The 22,262-nt window shown below is 43.6% G+C and overlaps 1 protein-coding gene across 5 annotated transcripts; it reads left to right on the plus strand.

Annotated features, from left to right (window-relative positions):
- Positions 1–44: 44 nt before the first annotated feature.
- On the plus strand, positions 45–21,425 carry TAF5L (TATA-box binding protein associated factor 5 like). 5 transcript variants are annotated; one of them, XM_071738941.1, is made up of 5 exons: positions 45–352; positions 5,050–5,194; positions 10,017–10,121; positions 12,959–13,683; positions 19,405–21,425. In XM_071738941.1, exons 2-5 carry the CDS (start codon positions 5,053–5,055, stop codon positions 20,200–20,202), a joined length of 1,770 nt encoding a protein of 589 aa, XP_071595042.1. In that variant the 5' UTR covers positions 45–352; positions 5,050–5,052; the 3' UTR covers positions 20,203–21,425. The 5 variants fall into 5 exon arrangements, with proteins under 5 accessions (XP_071595042.1, XP_071595040.1, XP_071595041.1 ...); XM_071738939.1 differs by lacking the exon at positions 45–352 and adding an exon at positions 972–1,087; XM_071738940.1 differs by lacking the exon at positions 45–352 and adding an exon at positions 987–1,072.
- The last annotated feature ends 837 nt before the right edge of the window (positions 21,426–22,262 follow it).

Raw genomic sequence — 22,262 nt, forward strand, 5'->3', positions numbered from 1 at the left:
GCGCACGGGGCCGCCCCAGCCCCGCTCCCTCCCTCCCAACCTCCTTCCCTCCCTCCTTCCCCCGCCCGCCCGCCCGCCCGCCCGCCGCGGCGTGTGTCAGGCAGCCATGGAGCTGCCGCTGCCGCCGCTGCCAGCCGCCGGTCCCCGGGCAGCAGCAGCAGCAGGAGCAGCAACAGCAGTAGCAGCAGCAGCGGCCGCGCCAACGCCACCATTAGCGGCACCCAAGGGAGGCGGCAGCAGCAGCGGCGGCGCCTCCGCCGGCAGCGCCTGGCGCCGCTGGGCACAGTGACAGCGCCCTCCCGGCCCCGCCGGCCCCCGCCTCCCGCCGCCGCTTCGCCGCCTGCGATGCTCAGTGAGTGGCGGGGAAGGCGGGGAGGGAGGGTGAGGGGGGGGGGAGCGGGGTGAGGGAGCGCTACGGGAGTGTGGAGCGGGGGGGCTGGGGGCTGGTGCCGGCCCGGCTGCAGCGGGAGCGGGCCCTGGGTGTCCCGCCGGGCCGCCTCGTGGCGGAGGCCCGCAGGCCCGGCCCGGCCCGGCGGGCGGCTCCCGGGAGGCCGGCGGGCCCCGGGGGGAGCTGGGGCACGGGCGCGGCCCTTGGGGCAGCCTCTGGGGAGAGCAGAGCGGGGCCGGGCGCCTTCCCTGTGCCTGGAGGTGGCGGGGTGGGCTCAACTCTCTTTTTTTTTTTTTTTTTTTCCTCTTGCAAAGTGCGTGGGTTTAATTACCTGCTGCTTCTTTACCCTTTTCCAATTCTTTCCCCCCCCTCCCTTTTTTTTTTTTTTTTTTTTGTTTTCTCGTTTTTTGGTTGGTTGTTGGTTTTTTTTAATTTCGATAGGGGAAAACTTTCGCATCCGTCAGCGTCCCAGCCCTGAGCGCGGCTGCACCCACCGCCCCTTCGGCACCGGCTCGGTCCGGTCCCGGGTCTCTCTCGGCGAGGTCCAAAGTGATGGTGCGGGGGCTGAGGGCGGTGTGCGGGGCTGAAACGTGTCCTGCGGGGGGGGGGGGACGACAGCGGCTCTGCCTTCAGGGACAAGGGGGAGGAAACATCGTAGAACTGGAGAAGTTTAACCCGTGGACGGTGAGCCGAACCCAGGTGCAGGGTTCCAGAACCGCAGCTGGTTCCGTTCTGCCTCTTCTTTGCCTGGACGCTGCTGCTCAGGCAAAAAAAAAGTCTTTTCCGTGGTTCCTGCTCCTTTCCGTGGTTCCTGCTGTCTGCAGCACTTGTCCTGTGTTGCACCATCACCACCACCACCCAGAGTCTCCGTGTCCTCTTGTCCTGTTTATTTTGCCCGTTTTGCTTCATCTCGTTTATTCTGAATTCTTTGTAAGCCTTAGATTAACTTAATGTCACAACGGTGAAAATTAGACCTTAAATTTCACCTGTAGTGATAAGGGTTGATACTTCACTTTCCCCATCTGACAATATTGAAAATGTGTTTCTGTGGGTCGCTTTTTTGGTTTGTTTTTTATATATATATTTTTTAATATTATTTGTCCTTGGTTCTCAGATGCTCACAGGTCTTTTCTCAGTCTGTTGGAAGGAAGAGGCTGCTGTACCAGTGTTGAGATCAAGAAAAGCAGAGTCTTTAAAAGCAGCATTTCCAATGTTCATTTTTAAAGCTCTTTCTCATACATCTCTTTCATATTTCAGGTCCATGGAATCTGCCTGAACCTGTACCCAAAATTTAGCATAGGCAGGAAATTAATTTCATGGCCCAGTGCTTAGTACACTGATAATTTCCAGCTTTTCTAGGGAAGAGGAACTTGTGATACATTTTGTATCATCTGCCTCTCCTCTGGGTTTCTTCAATGTTTTTGCTTCCTCAAAAAAATTTAACCTAATATCCTTTTGGGTGTGTGTGCTCCAATTTGTGGCATTGCAGTAGCTGTGCAGGTTCCTGCAGATTTCTTCTCTCTTTGCTTATGTATTTTGCTTATCAGTAGAAATAACTAATGGCTTTAATATTTATTGGTTTGAGAAGAACGAGGCAGCCAGGGCTTCTGAACAATTCTTCCAAGTTTTCTGCAGGCATGGACAGGGAATATTATCCTTTCAGTTTGTTTTGTGTTTTGGAGATTATCTTCAGGGACGAGAGCCAGAGTCTTGAAATTGAGAAGAGGTTAAAATGGCAGGCTTGGCCTTTTTTTTCCTTTAAATTCTGCATTGTTGGCCTGAACTTGTTGAGCTTGAACCCAGCTAAAGACATTTTGACAGGCTGTCCTTATTCTTATTTTATGATATACTCTTCATTTTGAGCATGTGATAAAGAACATTTGGAGGAGCATTGGTTTTGCTCTTCCTGAACACTTCCCTTGCTCCTGGGACATCTTTGTAATGCTGAGGGTGAGGTATAAAGGTAAAGTGAACAAAGAAATGAAGACCTGAAATGAAAGTGGGGGGGACAGCATGTCTGATGCCAGTGGGTGTTTCTTGGTGAAGATGCATTTCCTGTAAGGTTCCTGTTCTGTCACCTGGGAGCAGGGAAAAGATCTCCTTGAGATGCTGCTCATCACACCCACTACTGTAGCTGCTGGGAGGGGCATACAAGGAATGTGAAGGGAGCAAGAAACTTCAGAGTGCTTAAAGCAGCTGGAAAGACCACCTTGGTAATCCTGGGGCTTCCCTTTTATCCCCAAAGCTTTGACTTGAATCAGCTGCCAGCAACTGCTCTTTTCCCAGACACTTTTGCTGCAGAAGTGTCCACTCCTGATGTTAAAATTTGAGACTACTTTTTCTTTTTTGCCTTTTGTTTAAAATTTATCATTTTCTCTATTGATCCTCTGCTTGTTCAGCATCCTGCAAAGACTGTTCTTATGCTTCTCTAGTTTGTCACTGTCATGTCAAAGAGTCCTCTGGAATTCTGCATCTTTTCACACAGCAGTTTTTGGTTTCTGTGTTCTGTTATGAGCTTGTGAAGAGTTATCTGTACCTCCATGCTGTGCCCCAGTTAATAGGGATTTCCTCCCCAAATCTAACCTCACACAAATGGATCCTGTAACTGAAGCTAAAAGGTATGGACAAGGATATTTCTAGCTGCTCTTTCTGCAACTGAACCACAGACTTGAGGCTGACTTGCACAGTTTTGACTGGCTAAACCATTTCAGAAACATTTAGTTGAATCTGCTCCTTGCCATTTGGGGAAGGAATTTGTTTTGGATTGGAAGTCAAATGCAATAGTATAGATGCAGACTCTCTAAAATGATTCCTAACTAAAAATAAGCCCTGAAGAGAGCATCTCAAATATAATTCAGTTGCTGCCCAAACCTCAGCTGTATGGCAGACTGTGTGCAGAGGCATTAGTGTGGTTGAGTCCATGCTGCTACCTGAAATGCAGAATGGCAACCTGATCCATTGAAAACTTAATTCAGGGTGTCTTTTAGGAGGGTTCCAAGATGCTGGTCCCTCCCAGTGTCCACCTTCTTCATGGTTTTTGTTAGAATTTTGTTTTTCCTGCAGTTATGTGCAGCAGAAAAAATGTTGTATTTGAGGCACTGCAAGTCTCAAATGTAATTTTTTTTAACTGCAAGGAAGATGAAAAGGAAGTTTGCTTTTGGACTGGAAAAAAAAAAAGTTGTGGTTGAAAACCAGGATCTTAATAGGTCTGTGGGGAAATGCTTTGAAAACTCCACACCTGTAGATGCCCCTTTCCCACCCTCAGCAGTGGTTTCACCTGTGAGAACAAATGGAAATATTTTTAAGGTTTTCCCCAGAGCATATGGGTTTGCAGTTCCACGTACCTCTTCAGAGTAACTTTGGCTGGAACCATGCATCCCTGTCTGCTTGGAAATCCATAGAGGGCTTATTGTTCTAACAGCTGGGATAAGTGTGTATAAGTATTTGAAAAGGCTCATTTATGATCATATTTTTAAAGCTGTCATTTTGTTAGAAATATGGCTCTTACAGGGGAGAGGAACGGGCATCCTTGGCTCTCTGAAAAGTTGCATTTCAGTGAATTTAGCTACTCAAACCAGAGAGAATGTGCACAGTGTATGCAGGGCTTCCAGCAGTGGGGTTGTAAGGTGTAGAACTACCTTGAGGCAGCCTGGACCTGTTATTCTAGTAGAATAAAACTGTTGCTTAGTTCTGCTTTATTTAAAGCCTCTTGGGTTATCTAAACATCTGTGTAAAGTTGATGGCTATGGTGAAGGACTGGGGGCAATCAGGGACTACTCAAATAGCAAGGGAACTATTGCATTCATCTGACTGAGGTACTTCTGTTAGAAGCCAGAGGCTAAAAGTTAACATCAGGCTCCTTTTTGTAAGGGGTTACTACCACGTGGTGGTTCTGAGGATGCCTTTCAAAGCTCATACAAATGAAACTTCAAAGGATTTTTTTTTTATTTTATTAATTTACTTTCTGTAGGGAGGGAGGCTAAATAGCTGGGAGCAGGTGAAAAAGGCAGAACGTTCAGCTTTTATTTTTAATTTCCCTGGGTTTTTTTCCTGTGGATTTACATGACTGAAGTGCCAGAAGTCTGGCTCTAACCTTTTTAAGTTCAGTCAATAAGCTACTGCTTTTTAGAATCCCCTAATAGGTAAAATAGGTGTGCTATTTAAAACATTATGATTCTGAAATTTTCTTCCTTTATATTAATTTCTCATTCTCTTTACTCTTCTGGTATGGTTTTTGTTGGTAAGCCAAGCAGAGGAAGCAGAAAATGCCTGAGAAATACCCAAACTGCTACCGTAAAAAACCCAGGAGGGAGAAACATGCCCTTTTTATGAGTTAATATTTAACAAAATCAAATACTTCATCTCACCACTGCACTTTTAATCCAGAACCCTCACAAAGTATTTTGGTTTCCTCAGTGAAAATTGTAGAATTAGTCAGCAGCACAGCCCCATGGATCCAGTTCAAAGTGCCTTCCCTACGCCTTAGTACCGAGAGGCACATGCCTCAAGGTTTCGTTTCATGCTTCAGCTAATGAAGTTATTTGACTTGGGCAATGAAAATACTGAGCTGTTTGTTCTTTCTCAGCCTCAGTGTACACCTGCAGGGTAAGAGCCCATCATCTCTTTTTTTTTTTTTTCTTTTTCTTTTCTTTCCTTTTGAGGTCATGAAACGCGTACGCACAGAACAGATTCAGATGGCAGTGTCCTCCTACCTCAAGCGCCGTCAGTATGTGGACCCAGAAGGTCCCCTAAAACAAGGGCTGAGGCTGTGTCAGACTGCTGAAGAGATGGCAGCTAATCTCACAGGTAATCCCATCATATTTTCCATGCATGCTTCTTGGCAGAGCTGTGAGAAGCGTTGAGTATGTGCATTGGTAACTGCATTAATTTGTCTGCACGGATGGGTGGCACTTCTTTTGGAATAAAGAGATCTCCCAGAGTAAAGCTGGTGTGAATTAGGAGCTTCTGAGGGATGAAGATGTGGCTGAAAGTGTAACAAGGTGAGACTCATGGTCAGTCAGTCAGCAGGCCTGAAATACCAGCTTGTGACATAGGGGAAGTATGTCTGTTGGATCCCAAAGAATGTGGAGTCTGGTGAGTAGTGGTGCTTTGGGATGGATGTGAGAAGAGCCTAGATAAGGAATTAAGTAGAAGCAGAAAATATATACCTTTATATATTTATATATAAATATACATTTGTTTTCCAGGAGAGCTACATTATGTGAAATGAAAGTGATACAAACTGTTTCATTTTCTATTCATTTTCTGGCCTTGTCAGGTTTCCAGTTGAGAAAGTTCTGCTCTGTCACTTCAAAAAAAAAAAAAACACCAACAACCTCTCCTTCAGTGGATGAGACAATTTATTTCCCTGCATGCAACTTCTCCTCTTTAACAGCTTCTGAATCCTGCTGTACTACCTGCTTTTAAAATCCTGTCTGTAACAACCTTTGTTGTAATTACTTTTTTTGTTACAAGAAACCAAACTACTGCTTGAGCACCAACAAGTACTGAAAGGATTCAAGCAACGTGGAGGTTACAAACATTAAATTTGCCTGGAAAAGTGATAGTACTGGGCTGAACTCTGGGTGAAAATGCAAGGAGGAAATTATAACAATGATAACAGTACTTGTGATTGTATCCCAGGCTGAGAATGGTGGAGACTTTGGTTACTTGTGGTACAACTTGATTTGAAAAACTTGAGTTGCTGTATAACTCTGTGCTGTTAGCTAGCTAGGATTGGATGCCAAAAGAGCTCTTTCTGCCTCTAGGGTATTTTGCCATAGTTACAATCCAAAGATGAGTGACCTGTAGGTAAATGCCCAGACTGATTCTCTGAGGTCTGGAGGATATTGAGTAATATTTTGTTATTAGAAGTGACCTACACCTTCTTAGTACTTTTCAGTTCCCTGCTGTTTTCAGAGTATCTGCCTGAACTTTGTTGCAGCTCCCTGAAAAATAATACAGGGGGAAATGAGGAAAGAATGAAACCAAAGTAAAATGCTGAATTATTTCTGGTGGGAGATTTTACAGGAAATGTCAGTGTTGAAATGGGATTAGAACTTGGAACCGATCTATACCAGGGGGACACCAGAGTATCTGAAGTAAGAGAGATGAAATTGGATTACAATTTGCATTTGCATTTGGATCATGGAGGAAAAAATAGTTTCAGTAAAAAGTGTGAATGAGTGTGTGACTGGGTTTTGTCTTTTTATTAATCTTCCACCAAATATTATTACTAAATTTCTTCCTATTAGCCTGTATCCTCTTGCCAGTGCAAGGGTTTTGTGGGTGGTGATTCAGAACTTAGTCATCAGTTTTCATTAGAACTGAAAAAGGTCTCTCATGAATTCAGCTGCTTACTACTTTTTGTCAGACATGTTCATAGTAGGCCACCAGTGAGTATGAGCAGTTCCATGAATGACTATCAGAAAAAGCAGTAAAATATATTTTCTGAAGGTGTTTTTTGCTCATTCCTTAACAAAGCTCATCTTTTCTTTTTCTGTTTACCTCATTTCTTTGACTTTTAAATTAACCAGCCTATATAAATGGGAGACTTGCTTATTTCTGTCTTAAGCTCTGTGATTTCTTCTTTCACAGTGAAGTGTCATCTGTTTTAAATATTTTTGTCTCTCAGCTTTAGTTCAGATATTCTTTTTTACTTTTTCCAGAGTCTCTTCAGATCAGTTCTTCTCCAATAAGTCATAGACTTGCTATATATCTACAGCTCTGTTTTCAGACTCACAGAGGAGCACAGGTTGGACCTCAAAAGATCATCAGGTCCAACCTTTCATGGGGAAGGGAGCCCAGAAGAGATTGTCTACCACCCTGTCTGATTTCTTTAGCAGTAAAACAGAGCACAGAGGCTCCTCGTGATCATCTCATAATTCCATAGAAAACCAGAGGAGTATTTGAGGACAAAATGAGTGACTGAGGAGCAAGGTGCTCTAATATTGCCCATGGTGTACTATTGACACACAGGATCATCTGAAGCAATTTTAAATTACATTTTACATCATCACACTCATGTGAAAGGGAATCAGCTGCTGTTAAATAGCATTCACAGCAGCCCCATGTTTGTTAGCTGGGAGCAATGCTGCTTGTAACCATCACACAAAATCTGGAGAGTGCTGTCCATATCCCTGAGTTAGGAGTGAGTTCCTTCCAGTTTGCTCCCAGGTCATGTAGCTGGCTGTCATTACTGGAGGTGAATTCAAGGGGCAGGTGTCCCAGTAGATGTTCTCAGGAACATCTGGGAAACATGGAGAAGAAGGTATGGTAGGTGTATTAATACATGAGAAGGATATGGCCAGTGTTTTAATTCCAGTAGGAGGAAAAGGTGCCTCAAAATTTACTTTTGTTTTGGATCAGTTGAGCTCTTGATCCTTTTTGCAGTTCTGATTGGTGTAAAGTTTTAGGTAGGAAAAGGATTGATATTTGAACTTATAACTTTCTGGTGTGTAGGGTTCGTTTACCTTTAGCTCAGTGGGAACAAGTTCTAGCATCATTACTGAAAGAGTAGGGTTTACTGCTTGCCCAGTCAGACTGTTCCAGGGTAATGAGCCAAAAGATGATGTTCCTGTTTCTGAAGCATGAATTACATCTTAATTTTGGAATCAAGTTGTTAGTGTGACTTGAGAGAAAGCTGAACAGGTGGCGTGGATATAGCACTTCATAAAGGTGAGGACAGTAAGTTGTGCTTGCATGGCATGATCAGGGTGGCAAGTTATTCCCATTCCTGCTGAAATGAGGCCACCAGAACTCTGGAGAGTTGGCCCTTGTATGTAACCTTGTGAAAAGACAGACCCTCCTGTATCTGGTTTAATTTGCTTTTCCAATGAGTAGTATGGGTGACAGTCACTAAACTTTTTGGAGTTACTACATGTATGTGCATGCAGTTTACTTTCTGCTGGTGAATGTTGATTATATTAATTTTTAAGCCTGGATAGCAGAGGTGTTTTACTGTTTTGTTTTTTTTTTTACTTTAGCTGTTAAGTAATGGATATATATGAGTCTGGAGTTCTTACCATCTTTGAATCAGGCTGTAGAAAGCACCGTGGTTCTGTAGCTTTAAAGAGGTTGTATTTGTTTATTTCTGAACTGATAGGAGAGAAGGTAGGGTGGAATCTGTATTTGTTTTTTTCCCATGAGGGGACTGTGAGCACAGCCCAGCTCTCTGTTTCCAAAGGTGAATTACAGCCCTGGAGAGCTGGTAAACAACCTGCTGTGTTTCCATAAGCTCCAGGAAGATAAACCTGGATCTTACCAGTGAGAGAAAGCAGAGTGAAGCAACAGGCTGCCTGCACACCCTGCACTGATCTCTTTTTAATTAGAAACACTGAGAGGAGCTGGAGGCTGGCCTATCTCTCTTTAGCATGTGAACATTTGATGGTGTTGTTTATAGACTTCCAGGGCTGTCAGAGTTGTGCCTCTATACGTGAGCCAAGTGCTGGAACAAAAATGGGTTCAATCAGGAGGAGGAAAGTGAAGAGAGAGGATGGGAAAGCAATGGGGGGCTGGGGAGGCTGAAAGAAGTTGAAGGAGTGGAGAGGAAGACTAATGAAAAGAGTTTTGTGGAAGGGAAAATAGTTACAAATTGAAAAAAAAATAATCAGGAAAGGAAAACAGCAAAACTCTCTACCCTTTTTAATGCTCTTTCTAGAGAGCAGATGAATAAACATATTGGTTACAGTTTTGTAACCTGTGTTTCTAATTAGTGGTGTCTGTATATGCTTAGGGTATGTTGGTGGGTGGGTGTAAATTAGCACAAAGTCCCCTATGGGTTTCAGTTTAGCAGAAGAGCAAATGCTTGGTGCCAGAGAAGGCAAAGCCAATTCCCTCTTTAAATAGTTCAGTACCATTTTTACCAGGGTTGATACTGGTTCTGAAAATCAGTTAGACACCATCTCAGGAGACCATAACTGGGTTTGTGGGCAGATACCAAATGCCCTTTAACCTAAAATTCCCCAGGAGGAGGACAAAGATTAAAAGCTACTAAATGTTTGTTCAGAGATTCAGTGTGGCTTCACTGCTGCCTCCAGGAGACCAGTAAATGGTGATGATGATGATGATGATGATCTTTTGTTGTAAGTGATAAAGCTTGGAACAGAGGGAATTTGAGCTTCTGAAGTTGTGTCAGTGCAGACCTTCTGTCCATGATGATGGGTGGGTCCCATTGATGGTTTAGTCCCACCAAGCTTTGGCTTGGTGAAAGTTGTAATTGCTTTTGTCATTTTGTTTTTTTTTGAGCACAAAGCAGCAAAACCACTGATCTTAAGAAATTGTGAAAGGATCTGTGAGGGGGCTACTCTGAATTTCTTGGAGATCTAAGGTTCTATTTGAAAACATTAAAATGTGTTCTGAGGGGACCAGGTGTGTAGCTGAATTTTTTAGCAATTTCTTTCAAATTTTAAATTAAATTCTTTTATATTTTCTCCTTCATGATCTGTTTAGGTTGTTATTAGGTTGTTATTGCCACCTCTGGATGCTTCAGGCCATGTTGTCCCTGGAGAGTTTGAAAGAAGCGGCACCTGCATTACCATGGATTTTATGACAAGCTTTGTTTCTGCAAACAAACACATGCGAAACTCCTTGAATTCTTCTTTAATTTTTGCTTTATTTTATTTCACAGTCCAATCTGAATCTGGTTGTGCCAACGTGGTGTCTGCAGCTCCCTGCCTGGCAGAGCCACAGCAATATGAAGTACAATTTGGACGATTACGCAATTTTCTCACAGGTAAATATCAGGAAGCAAGGAAGAGAAAAATAACTGGGTTTTTTTGTGTGTGTGGATTTTTTTTTTGGTCATTTCAATGAGTAACAATGTAATAAAACAAAGTAATTTCTCTTTGATTTCTAGTTTTGATATTTCGGTTACTACAGTATTTAATTTTTCTTTGCTGTCTGAGTGCTGAGAACCTCTGGCAATTTGGAGGTTGCTGACTGCCCTTTCTTTTTCAAGGATTTGATCTCTGTAGCTCCTCTAGACAACAACATAAATAGGGCAGGAAGGGAGATTAGAGTGGTTTATGAGAAAGCCAGGTAACTTAGAAAAAACTGTAGTTCTCTGCTGTCTCTTAGTTGAAGGTTTTTAATGTTATTCATAATCAGCTTATTTTTATGCAGCTCTAGATTTTTAAGGGAGGATTTGTTGCCTAAGGTTTATCTGTACTTTGAGACTGGAGGTATATGACAAAGTAAACAAAATTCTCATTCTGTAGTGTGATGCAGAATAATGATTCGTTGTGTTTTGGGTTTGGTTTTTTTAGTAATTTTTTAATTATTAAAAAAAACCCTACTCCTAGGAATGTCCTTCTTTCTCTTATGAGTCCCAAATGTGGGAAGAAGAAAGCAGGTTGTATTTTCAGAGAACAGTACTAAGGAAGATGAGGTTGCCACTCCTCCTGCCTTTGGGCACATCTGCATTCATCCAGTGTTGAGATTTGATCCCAGTGTTCATAACACTAGAATTAATACTTCTGATAGTTGTTGAAAGGAAGGGAGGGGAGGTCTTGCCACCTAGAGCAGCTCAACATAATTGAACTTTATTCTGAGATCTAAATTATGGTTCATTAGATTTTTTAGAAGTATGATTGCTCTGTTCAGTGGCTTAAATACTGCTTGGGGAAGTCCCAGGCACAGTTTTGGTGTTCAGATTTACTTTTTTCATCAGGTCTGTCTCTTCTGCTCAGTTTTATTTTCTTACTTCCTTGCAGAAACAGAAGCAGATCAAGTATGTGACTTGCCAGCCAGCCATAAGGCACAGCAGGACATTTGCCACTTCTCTGATGCTCACCCCCAGGGGCACTGAGAAATAGGCAGGGGATTAGGACTGCTGAATAATTTTGTAATTACTTTAGAGACCTCTGGTTCCACCAGCTGCTCAAAGCAGGGCAAGGTTAGAATTGGGTCAGATTGCTCTGCCAGGTTTTGAAAATCAAAAAAAAAGAGGAGATTGCTCTGCACCTCTGGGCCCCAGCTGCAGGGCTGAGGGATTTGGTGAACATTTTGAGGGATTTGGTGAAAATTTCCCTTGAAGCAGCTTCCCCATTGTCCTTTCACTGAGCACCTCTGAGAAGAGGCTGATTCTTTGGCCTCCACAATGATGTTCCTCAGGGTGCTGCTGAAGGCAGCACTTGGGTACTCCCTGACTCTTCTCCAGGCTGGACAGACTGAGCTCCTGTAACCTTTCTTTGTATTTTCCTAGGGAATATTTGCTTCCTTCCCATTTCTGCCAGCTTCCCATCTAGTCCCTTTTCCCCTTCCCTGCAGAGTGTGGCCTTTCCCCTTGTGTATTTCTGGACTAGAGCAGCTGCAGGGATAAGAGCACCTGCTGGCTGCTTATAGAGCTTTTACTCCATCCAGCCCACCAGTTTCACTGGCTTTGACCCAATTTCAGTGGGCCAGAAAAAGAGAATGATGCTGAAGTATGCAAATCTGTATTTATACACTGCATGCTGCACACACACTCTGCTTACTCAGAGAAATGGGAGAGGGGCACAAGATGGACCAGAGGAAGTCTGGAAGAGTGTTCAACAGAAGAGGAAAAATAACCTGAGGGAAAGGGAGGAGAAAATAAATCTGCATTGTTGAGTGTTGTTTTCAAAACAACCTTGGAGTGTTTACAGGAGGGAAGAACAAGTTGAGGAGAAGCAATGCTGTTTGTTTGAAGACCAGCAGTCCTGTTTGAGGATGAGCAATGTCTATTTTGTTGCAGTAATTTGGACCTTTTGGTCCTCCTGTAACTCCTGGCAGCCATGGATGCTGCTGCAGGGCTCTGCTCCTCAACTCCCTGCAGCCAGCAGAAGTGGGAAGGAAACAGCCCCAAGAAGCCAGGGCAGGAGGGGTGGAGCTGTGGGACAGATTGGTGTCTGGAAGGTACAGCACAGCCTAATCAGGAGTTTGTTCCACTGTGTGCTAGGAATTACTGCTGGGATTTGCCTTGGCAGAGACCTGAGGTGAGAGGGAGAATGGGTGCACATGGGCAGGCACAGAAAAAAAACAGGAGCACAGCATAATGAAGGACATTTTGAAAATTGGCTTCCTTTCCCCCCCCAGACAAACCAGTTCTATCCAAAGCACCACATGCAAGTTTTATTGAAGCTGAGGGGGGGGGAAAGCCCCCAAAGTTCAGGTCCACCACAACACAGGTGAATAATTTTTACTTAAACAATACTATTTAAAATGTAATGGCTAAATTTTAAAGTCTGTTTATTGCAGTAAACAGAGGGCATTGTGTTTCTTTTTAAATACCTAATGGAAAGACTCAGCTGTCATGTAGGCCCACACCTAAAAAGGGTTTTGAAATCTGTGTTTTGTTCTGACTTCATGCCTTAATGACTTGAAAACCTCTCTTTGGATCTCTAACAGGTACTGTGTATCCCCTTACAGTGACAGAAGAGGTTCCCTTAGATGTGCCAACAAAAATCTCCTCTTGTTAGCTCTCTGTTGCCACTTTCAAGGCTTTTTGCAGTAATTGTCCTCCCTCTGTTTTATTCCCAGTAGGAAATGGATTGAGAAATCATATCAAGCTTATTACTGTTTGTTTTGGGTTTTGTTTTTTTTTTAATATAGATTCAGATTCTCAGCACAGCCATGAAGTGATGCCTCTTCTGTATCCCCTCTTCGTCTACCTCCATCTGAACATGGTCCAGAATGGCCTCAAAAGCACAGTGGACAGTTTTTACAGCCGCTTCCATGGCATGTTCTTGCAGAATGCCAGCCAGAAGGATATCATTGAGCAGTTGCAGACTACCATGACTATTCAAGATATCCTGTCCAACTTGAAGCTCCGGGCTTTTCTGGACAACAAGTACGTCGTCCGCCTTCAAGAGGACAGCTACAACTACCTTCTTCGCTACCTCCAAAGTGACAACAACAACGCCCTGTGCAAAGTCCTGACTTTGCACATTCACCTGGATGTACAACCTGCCAAGAGGACTGACTACCAGCTCTATGCTGGGGGCAGCTCCTCACGCAACGAGAGCAACGGGCTGGAGCCCAGCGAGGTGCCAGCTTCCATCTTGCAGAACGAGGCGGCGCTGGATTTACTGCAGGACAGCATTAAACGTGTCAAGGATGGGCCCCCTTCCTTAACCACCATCTGTTTCTATGCCTTCTATAACACAGAGCAGTTGCTGAACACTGCAGAGATTTCACCAAACAGCAAGCTGCTGGCTGCTGGGTTTGATAATTCCTGTGTCAAGCTCTGGAGCTTGCGTTCCAGGAAGCTAAAATCTGAGCCCCATCTCGTTGATGTGTCCCGCATCCACCTGGCTTGTGACATCCTGGATGAGGAGGTCTGGATACCCTTCTTTTTCTTTAGTTTTTCTCTTTGTTTGTTTTATTTTTTGGCTTTTTCCCCCCCTCCCTACTCTTTCTGTTGAGGTATTTTGGGCATGCGTTTTGGAGCGTTGTAGGGGACTGTGGGGCAGTTCCAAAAGCTGTCTGCCTTCAAGCATAAATTTTAAATCCTGGTTTCACCCCTGCTCTTTAGTGGTTGTAAATGCTGTGGTGTGGTGCAATGAGTTTGTTATCAGGTCACAGTTTCTTAGGACTAGGTGGTGATCTTCCTCCTCTGACTTGAACGGACAGGTAGCCTGGTAAGGAGAGGTGACCAGGGAAAGTTTCCTTGCCTGAGGAGCATGGAGGCTTTTTATGGATGGGAAGATGAAACAAGATGTGGGCAGTAAGTACACAATGTGGTGAAGGAAAACTAGAAAGAAAGTGGCTCAAGAACAACCACTCAGAAGAGAGGAGTGGAGAGGGGGAGGGAGATGCAGGAAGAGGAAAATAAAAACTAAGTAAGGAAAGAGCCAAATGAGGCTGGTCCAAGGCCTCAGGAAGAAGGAGGGATGCAAACCTGTATTTAAGGAATCACCTTAACCAGAGGTGATGAGTTAGCATGGAAAAATTATGCAAAATCTCTGTTAAGGAATCTGCAGTGTGGAAACTTCAAAGGCTTTTAGCTCTGGAGTGCTGGAAACCAGGACAGGGATGTGTGTGCTTTCACATGCCAGGTTAGATAGCATCTTCCAGTTTACTCTTTTTTTTGCCTCCTAGTCACACCCTTCCTTCCCTTTCTGCCACAGCTGCCCACGTAGCATCTCATATCTGCTTAGAGATCAGAATTTGTGACTCTCCTTTTGTTTAATCACTCCCCTCTTGAAGCAGGGGAAGAAAAAAAGCCTCATTTGTTCTTGTGTTGAACACTTAGCAGGAGAAACATCCTTTTTTCCACGGTTTCTTTTTTTTTTTTTTTTTTTTCATAAAAAGTACCTACTGGCAGGGTTCTGTTTATTTTGGAAGAGTGCAGAGGGCTTTCTGTACAAAGGGATCTATGGTTAGGGATTACTTTGTTAGTCAGCTTGAGAACTAGAGGCAGGCAGGCATCCAGGTGAGATGGATGCTCAGGGCTTCCCAGGTTAACCCTTTCTGCAGAGTGAGCAGGGAAGTGGCTCAGACTGGCCCAGCTATGGACTTGTTTTCATTATAAGCTCCAAGAGTTCATAGGACACCTGACTGTGTATTGCCTGTCATGGAAACCAAATGTCAATAACCTGTGACAGAGGAGAATTTCTCTGACAGATCAGCAGGTCACCTCCTTTAGCTCCAGACTAGAAAACTCAGATATTGTCAGGTTATCAGGAGTATTAGTTGTTTTTTTGTTTTTTTTTTTTTTGGCATGTAGGCACATACTTGCCTACATGTATTATGAAACAGCTGTGGAAGCTTGAGTACAAATGGCTATTTAATATTTTATTTATCCAAAAACTGGTGAAAAACCAGCACGGAGCAAAGTCATCATTGCTCTGGATGACTTCACTACCAACAAAACAAACAGTGACCTGAGCAGGAGTTCAAAGTTAAGGGGAGGGATACCAGCACCGTTTTGGGTGCCAGAGGAGGGAAGCCACAGATTCCAAGACAGACCAGAGAAAACCACCCTGATGGGGCTGCAGTCCTCAGTCATGCAGCTTGGTGTGAACTGGGGCTGTGTTCCAGACACTGCAGTGTGATCAGCAGCAATTCCCAGCATTTCCCTGATGAAAACTTTGGCCAAGAACAAAATTTCAGTGAATTCTATAGAGCAACTTGTGAGGGTGTTGAGCTGGGCTGGATTTTTTAAGATCTCTTCATTTTCATTGGATTGATTTCTGTATTGTGCAATTAGCTTTGGGTACTGTAGTTAAATAACAGTGCCTGAAATAATTAATATGCAGCCTGTTTTCTGGTTTGCTGCAGGCAAATAGAGCCTTCTGTTTATGAAGATCTAGAGGTTGAAAAATGTGAGTTTTGGTGGATCCTGTTCAGGGTGGCATTAGAATTAGATTGTTGGATTTATTAACTCTCTCTCTCTCTCTATATATATATATATATGTATATATATATGTGTATATATATATAAAGACTTGGAAAACTGCTGGAAGAATAATTTTTTTTCCTAATCTGTGTAAAATTGTTGTGTCAGTAAGGTCAAAGTCTTCACTAGGTGTTGTTTTAGTGAATCTGGCTCAGTGAGATGACCCAGTGCACTTCACCACTGTTGGCTTCCTTCTGGAAAATACAAGGTTCTTGCTATTTTGGGATAAAGGAATTCAGTTTTCTTCATAATAGCATCTCATAAATGTCACTTCAGAGGTTCTCTTATTTAAGGTCCAGTATAAAAATGCAGTTTTGCAGCTGGGCAAATGGATGTATTGTTTGTGTCTTTGTAATTTTGTCATGTTCATACATAAATCAACACCAGAAAATCGTGCACTCTGTTCCAAGCTGCAAAAATATCAGCATTTTAATTCTGTGAAGGGGAAGACTTCACCCCATTCAGCTCTGCTTCTAAAAATCCTGCTGCTGAGGGGCAGTGGCAGTGAGCAGGGTGATGTCCTGCACCTTGGTGGAAAGCAGAAGGGAGGGAATTCTGGAAGGAGCTGTAAGAAATGTCCTGCAAAGAGAGCCATGGTAACCACTCCTTCATCTTTCCCTGCTAGGAAATCCCTACTGGAGGCAGGGAAGAGGTCTTCTTCCCTTTTGATGTCTTTGATATTTTAATGAGACAGATGATGACATCCAGGGAAAGCTGTTACTAGATAGGAAAAAAAAAATGGGGTGAGATGTTTTGGGTTTATTCCCTTGAGCTTCATGCTGGGAGGAAGATCAAGATAATTTTTGTGAGTTAAATCACATTTGCTGCTCACAAGGTAAGATGCACTGGCAGTAAGTTTTTCTGGGTCCAGAAATGCAGAATCCATTACTGAATAATTACTAAAGTAGTAATTAGAAAAACTAGCAGGTGAGGAGTTGAGCAGTCTCTCCATAGGTGTGTCATTTAGAAGGTGTCAAGTGTAACAAAATGTTTTTATTATTTTCAGTTTCTTAATAATTTAATTTTGGGAGTCTTGTACTTGCTCAGGAAGATTTCCTGTTCGCTGTTGAAGTTTTTTATTTGGTGGGGTTTTTTAAGCTCATTTTAGTAGTGTTTGTAGATTTTCCACTTCTATCATATTAACTTAAAATGGGTTTTGAGAGTTCTTTTGAAAATACAACAAGTTACACAATACAAATAATAAAAGGTAGCTTCTGGGGTGTGTAATTTATTGATTAAAATAGGCTTATACAACTGAATTCTTTGTTCATTTCAAGGAAATACAAATTATTCATATTTGCTTTCAGCAGCAACCACTTCAGAAGGAGTGTGTGGGTATTTGGGGACATATTTGAAAAGTAATCCGAGTGTGAAATTGGAATCCTGAAAAAATATTAGGAAGAGGAATTCCCTCTTAAATTAAGGAATTAAATTAAGAGGAATTAAATCAGCCTCCATGCTGATTTAAAGCACAGGTTGCAACCTTTCTGTTGCTGCTCTGCTGGGAGTGCTCACCTGTGGGATGCAAAAAAGAGCATGCTGGATCTGCCAAAGAACTTAAGCTTGGTTCTGCAAAGCAGTAATGTGGTGGCTGCATTTCCAGCTGTTTTGTTAATCTGCTCAGCAGAGTAACTTGGACAGGGAGGAAATAGAAAAATTCAGTGACTCAGAAGCATTATAGATGTACTTACTGGTTTTGGTGAGCTTTAGAAGCAGTGTGCAGTTGTGGTGCTAAGAGGGTGTGAAACAGAAGTAAAAGGTAAGATTTCCTACCTGTGACTATAGTGGAGTCACTAGGAGTGTGGGTTTGAATGTTTCAGCCAGAATTTTCAAATAAACTGCTGCTGTAGTACAAGAGAAGAGGAAATGCCTGTGAAGAAAAAGAACACATGCTTGCAGACAGCCCAAATAGTTCTCTATGAATTTGAAGGCATAAAAATTAAGCACACTTGCAGAATTTATAAAAACTCTAATACAATACAGGTAAAGTAACTGGGATTCCACTGGTAGCTTTTCAGGAACCTTCTGGTCAGAATTAAATAGTATAAAGTGCTGCAGGTATCAGCCTCTCTCCTTTAATGTGGCAACGTAGCTCTGAGATGCTGTGGATTCCAGCAAGCAATGCTCCATCTGAGGCAGAAAAAGAAATTTGAATAAGAATGGGGATTTTCTTCATGCTGGAGCCTGCTGTTTCTCTCTGCCTCACCTCTGGAGCAGAGATGAAGTTGGCTCCCAGCCACATCATGAAGTCCCATGGCTCAGTGCCTGCCAGCAAACACACCACTGAGGAGGAACAAGGCAGCAAACTCAGTCAGAATAACTCAGAGTTTGCTCACCTCAGAGGTGAGATGGGAAACCAGGGGAGGAAAAGGACTCTCAAGACTTTTGCTAAGTCTGTGTGGGTCCTGAGGCCAGAGGGGTGGGAGATGTTGTGTCAGCCAAGAGATCTGCTCAGCAGGCACTGACTTCTGCTGGTAGTCAGCAGTCCAGCAGCCCTGGGGAACTGGGCTTCCTCTGAGGGCAGGAAGCTCTCCTGCAGCAGGAAACAGGCCAGTTTGTGATGATAAAAGTTAAAGGAGCTGCTCACAAACAAAAGGGGTGTTGCATTGAGTTTGTGCAGGAACTGCCCATGGGTGAATGCCTTGTCTGACAGCCCCATGAAGGGTGGTCTCAGGCTACTACAGAGGAGCCCCCCAAGTCATGGTTATCTGGCACTCTCTCAAGGAGACCCCAGATTGCTGAGCAAGGACATTCTCAAGGTGAAATTTGTTGAAACTTGTGCAGTCTGTAGCCTTTGAGTGTTGGGATGTGCTACTTGAGAAGACTTTCAGAGATTCTTCCTCTACTGCCCTTGAGCACAGTTTTTAAATGTGAAAGTCTTTACTTGTTCACTGTCTGCCCTGGCACTTGAATTGCAGAATTACAGGATGAAAAGGTTTCCAGTGCCATCCTTTTTGTGATTATTCAACTTCTCCTACCCCAAAATAGATTCGTTGACCTAAATAAACTGCATATATTTGCTGTTCTGAAAGGGTGAGGATGTGAAAGCATCCTGATGGAGCTTGTGTGGAGAAATGGATGTTACAGCCTTGCTGGGTTTCTGTTCACACATAGGGGTGAGAAGGAATGTCCTTGTCAAATATGCTTTGTCTTTCTGTCTCCTGCCTTTTGTTTGAGACATCTGTTTCTTTTTTTCTGCTGTGAGATTCACTTCCAATAATGACCACACCAGAGGAGCAGATGCCAAGATCTGTTTCAACATCTGAGACAGAAGTTCAGTAGAGAGCGGATAGGGACTAAACTTACAGTTTTAGCAAGTGGAAAAATGTCATAATTTTTTTTTTCCCTATTTGCATACAGTCCCAAGTTAAGGTACCTTTTGGAGCAAGCATGAGGCTACCCCAAATGAAGATAAAACCTTTTATAGTCTTACCTTGCCACCTCTTTCAGCATTAACTTGGATGTAGCAAGTGCTCAGCGATACTTGTTTCTCAGAGCTGCACAAAATATTCCACATCTAAAATGACTCCCATGTTGACACCCTCCTGTTGTCCTCCTGGCATGGGTCCTGTGTTTGCTGAACCTATAAGCATTCATTCCTTTTTTTTCTTTTTTTTTTTTTTTTCTTTTTTTTTTTTTTTTTCTCCTCCCCAACCAGGAGGAAGAGGACGACAGCGCCGGCACAGAAATGAAGATCCTCAGAGGACACTGCGGGCCCGTGTATAGCACGAGGTTCCTTTCGGACAGCTCGGGGCTCTTATCTTGTTCTGAGGACATGTCCATCAGATACTGGGACCTGGGGAGCTTCACAAACACCGTGCTCTACCAAGGCCACGCTTACCCAGTCTGGGATTTGGACATCAGCTCCTGCAGCCTCTACTTTGCCAGCGCTTCCCACGACCGCACGGCGAGGCTCTGGTCCTTCGACCGCACCTACCCGCTGCGGATCTACGCCGGGCACTTGGCGGACGTGGACTGTGTCAAATTCCATCCCAATTCCAACTACTTGGCCACGGGCTCCACCGACAAGACCGTGCGTTTGTGGAGCACCCAGCAAGGCAACTCCGTGCGCCTCTTCACCGGGCACCGCGGCCCCGTGCTCGCCTTGGCCTTTTCCCCCAACGGGAAGTACCTGGCGTCGGCGGGGGAAGACCAACGGCTGAAGCTGTGGGATTTGGCCTCAGGAACTCTTTACAAAGAGCTGAGGGGACACACGGACAACATCACCAGCCTGACTTTTAGCCCCGACAGCAGTTTAATTGCTTCGGCGTCCATGGACAACTCGGTGCGGGTCTGGGATATTCGGAACACGTACTGCAACGCCCCTGCAGATGGCTCTTCCAGTGAACTGGTTGGTGTATATACTGGACAGATGAATAATGTACTGAGCGTACAGTTTATGGCCTGTAATCTTCTTCTAGTGACTGGAATTGCACAAGAAAATCAGGAACATTAATTTTTTTTTTTTTGTTGTTGTTGTTGTCGTCGTCGTCTTAGGGAAGTGGGTGGGTGTATTGAATGCCAGAGTCCATTGCAAGCTGAGATTACTGACTGTGAAACACTTTTCTTCCTCTGCCCCCTTGAAAGGCACGTTCAGAGTGATGCAGATGCTTTAAAATGTTTTTGCCCTCCCAAAGGCTGTGCTGTTGAATGGAATAAGGACGGAGGAGTGACAAAAATGCAGACGTGTTCCAGTCTTGTAGGGATGGGGAAAAGGGGGGGGAAATCCAGTAGCTTGAGGAATCTGAAAGCCTGGTCCAGACAAATGAAACTGCCAACCAGATAAGCTGCTGACCTGCACTTAAATGTCCTGCATTGATTGATGGGCACATCTTACCTACTGTTAACTGAGGCTTGAGTGTGTGGAGAACTACTGGCCCAGTGTTTTTCTGTTTTGTTTTGCCTTTATTTCCTGGTATTGCAGAGGACCAGCATTTCAAGACCCTTCTATTGAAAGAATATTATGTATTTTCTGCTGTGTTAGTGGTCCTAAATATTACAGCTCCCTCTAGCACTTCTGGAATATTTTGGACTATCTAAGTAGAAAATACCAGCTTTCTTTTTAGTAAGGAAGTCTGACCTCAGTTGGGGCCCATCTCTGCATTGTCACTTGGGTTTGGTTCCTGGTACTAGCTGTGATACTCATATTTATGTTCCATTAATTAGGAATCTTTCTGAATCTGGTTGCACTGTTGTTTTGAGCAGAGGAGGACAGTGGGAGTAGAGAGTGGTGGCTTTAAGGCTAATAAATGCCTTGTCTGGAGAGAGGACATGCTAGAACTGAAGCAGCTAAGTTTGGACTCCTAGTGGGAATGGGGCATGGCAGTCCACCACTTCACCTCACAGAAATATTTCCCTAAATGGAAATTGGCAGTCTAGGGAGAGGGGGATGAGGAGAGAGAGACACACACACACAAAGTGACATGGGAAAAATTAGTATTACTAAGTTATTGTGCATACACAGAGGCAGCTCTGCCAGTGTTGGATCTTTCTCAAAATGTTGCAATATCAGTTTCATGAACACTTTGTGAGATAAATCATCAGCATTTACAAGGATCTGCAGAGAAAGCACGTTCTAGTTTGTCATTTGGAGAGATTAAATATTTCTGCTTTCTGGAAAGAGTTATTTTGTATTTTGTTTTCTATTAAAAGCATTTAGTTTAAAAAAAAAAAACAAAACACGTTTTGGTCCCTTTTTGGGAACTTGCTCTGACTTGTATGGGAAGGAGAGGGCAGGAACATGTTTCTCCTGCACTGCTGGAGCCAGAGCCTGCTTAGCACTTGGAGGTTGAATCTGGTGGTCTGGCTGACTTGGTGCCTCCTGTTCTGAGCTCCAGCTGACCTGGCAGGTTGTGGGGTATTGGCACAGCTTTGTGGATCAGCTGGAATGCACGTGGAGGAGCTGGGTCCTCCCTGAGGTTGACACTTTGCACCAGAGGGCCTTATTCTGTAGCACTGCCTGACCTTTGCTTTGTGCTTTGACATCCTGAAATAAAAGAAAAAAAAGAAAATCCTGAGCAAAGGCACAGTCCTGGGGTCTTCCAGACAGGCTGTTGGTAAGAAATGAAATTCTCTTCAGCTTGTCTCAGACCTTCTGGGCTTTCAGGAGAGAATTCTCTTGAGAACATGTAAACAATCCAAGAGTTTAGATGGCAGCTCAAAACTGCCTTTTTTTTTTTTTTTTTTTTTTTTCCTACTTAGGTTGGTAAATAACCAAAACCTTTTATCAGAAAAGTGTTTGACCTTTCTGAGATCAGTAACAGTGTGTACTGAGGCTCAGCTCTGCAATTGCCAGAAACCCTTCTGTATGCTTGGAGCTAATCATCTGAGGGATGGGTAGCAAAAGTGTGAAGCAGCTCAACAATCCCATCCCAGGATCATGCATTTGGTAAAAAAAAAAAAATTAAAAAAAACCAACAGCTTGGGAGATGGTTGTATTACTGATGCTTTGTGCTATGCAGGTCTCTAGGGAGACCTTCTCCTTCAGGTCTATTGAGCTGATACTGCTCACCAGAA

Source organism: Heliangelus exortis, chromosome 3 (assembly GCF_036169615.1).
Source record: "Heliangelus exortis chromosome 3, bHelExo1.hap1, whole genome shotgun sequence".
Classification (NCBI taxonomy): domain Eukaryota; kingdom Metazoa; phylum Chordata; class Aves; order Apodiformes; family Trochilidae; genus Heliangelus; species Heliangelus exortis.

Coding starts and splice junctions, on each gene's coding strand:
- TAF5L (XM_071738941.1), top strand. CDS start 5,053: ATGAAACGCGTACGCACAGAACAGATTCAGATGGCAGTGTCCTCCTAC. Junction 10,122..12,958: donor ATTACGCAATTTTCTCACAG/GTAAATATCAGG, acceptor TTTTTAATATAG/ATTCAGATTCTCAGCACAGC. Junction 13,684..19,404: donor GTGACATCCTGGATGAGGAG/GTCTGGATACCC, acceptor CTCCCCAACCAG/GAGGAAGAGGACGACAGCGC.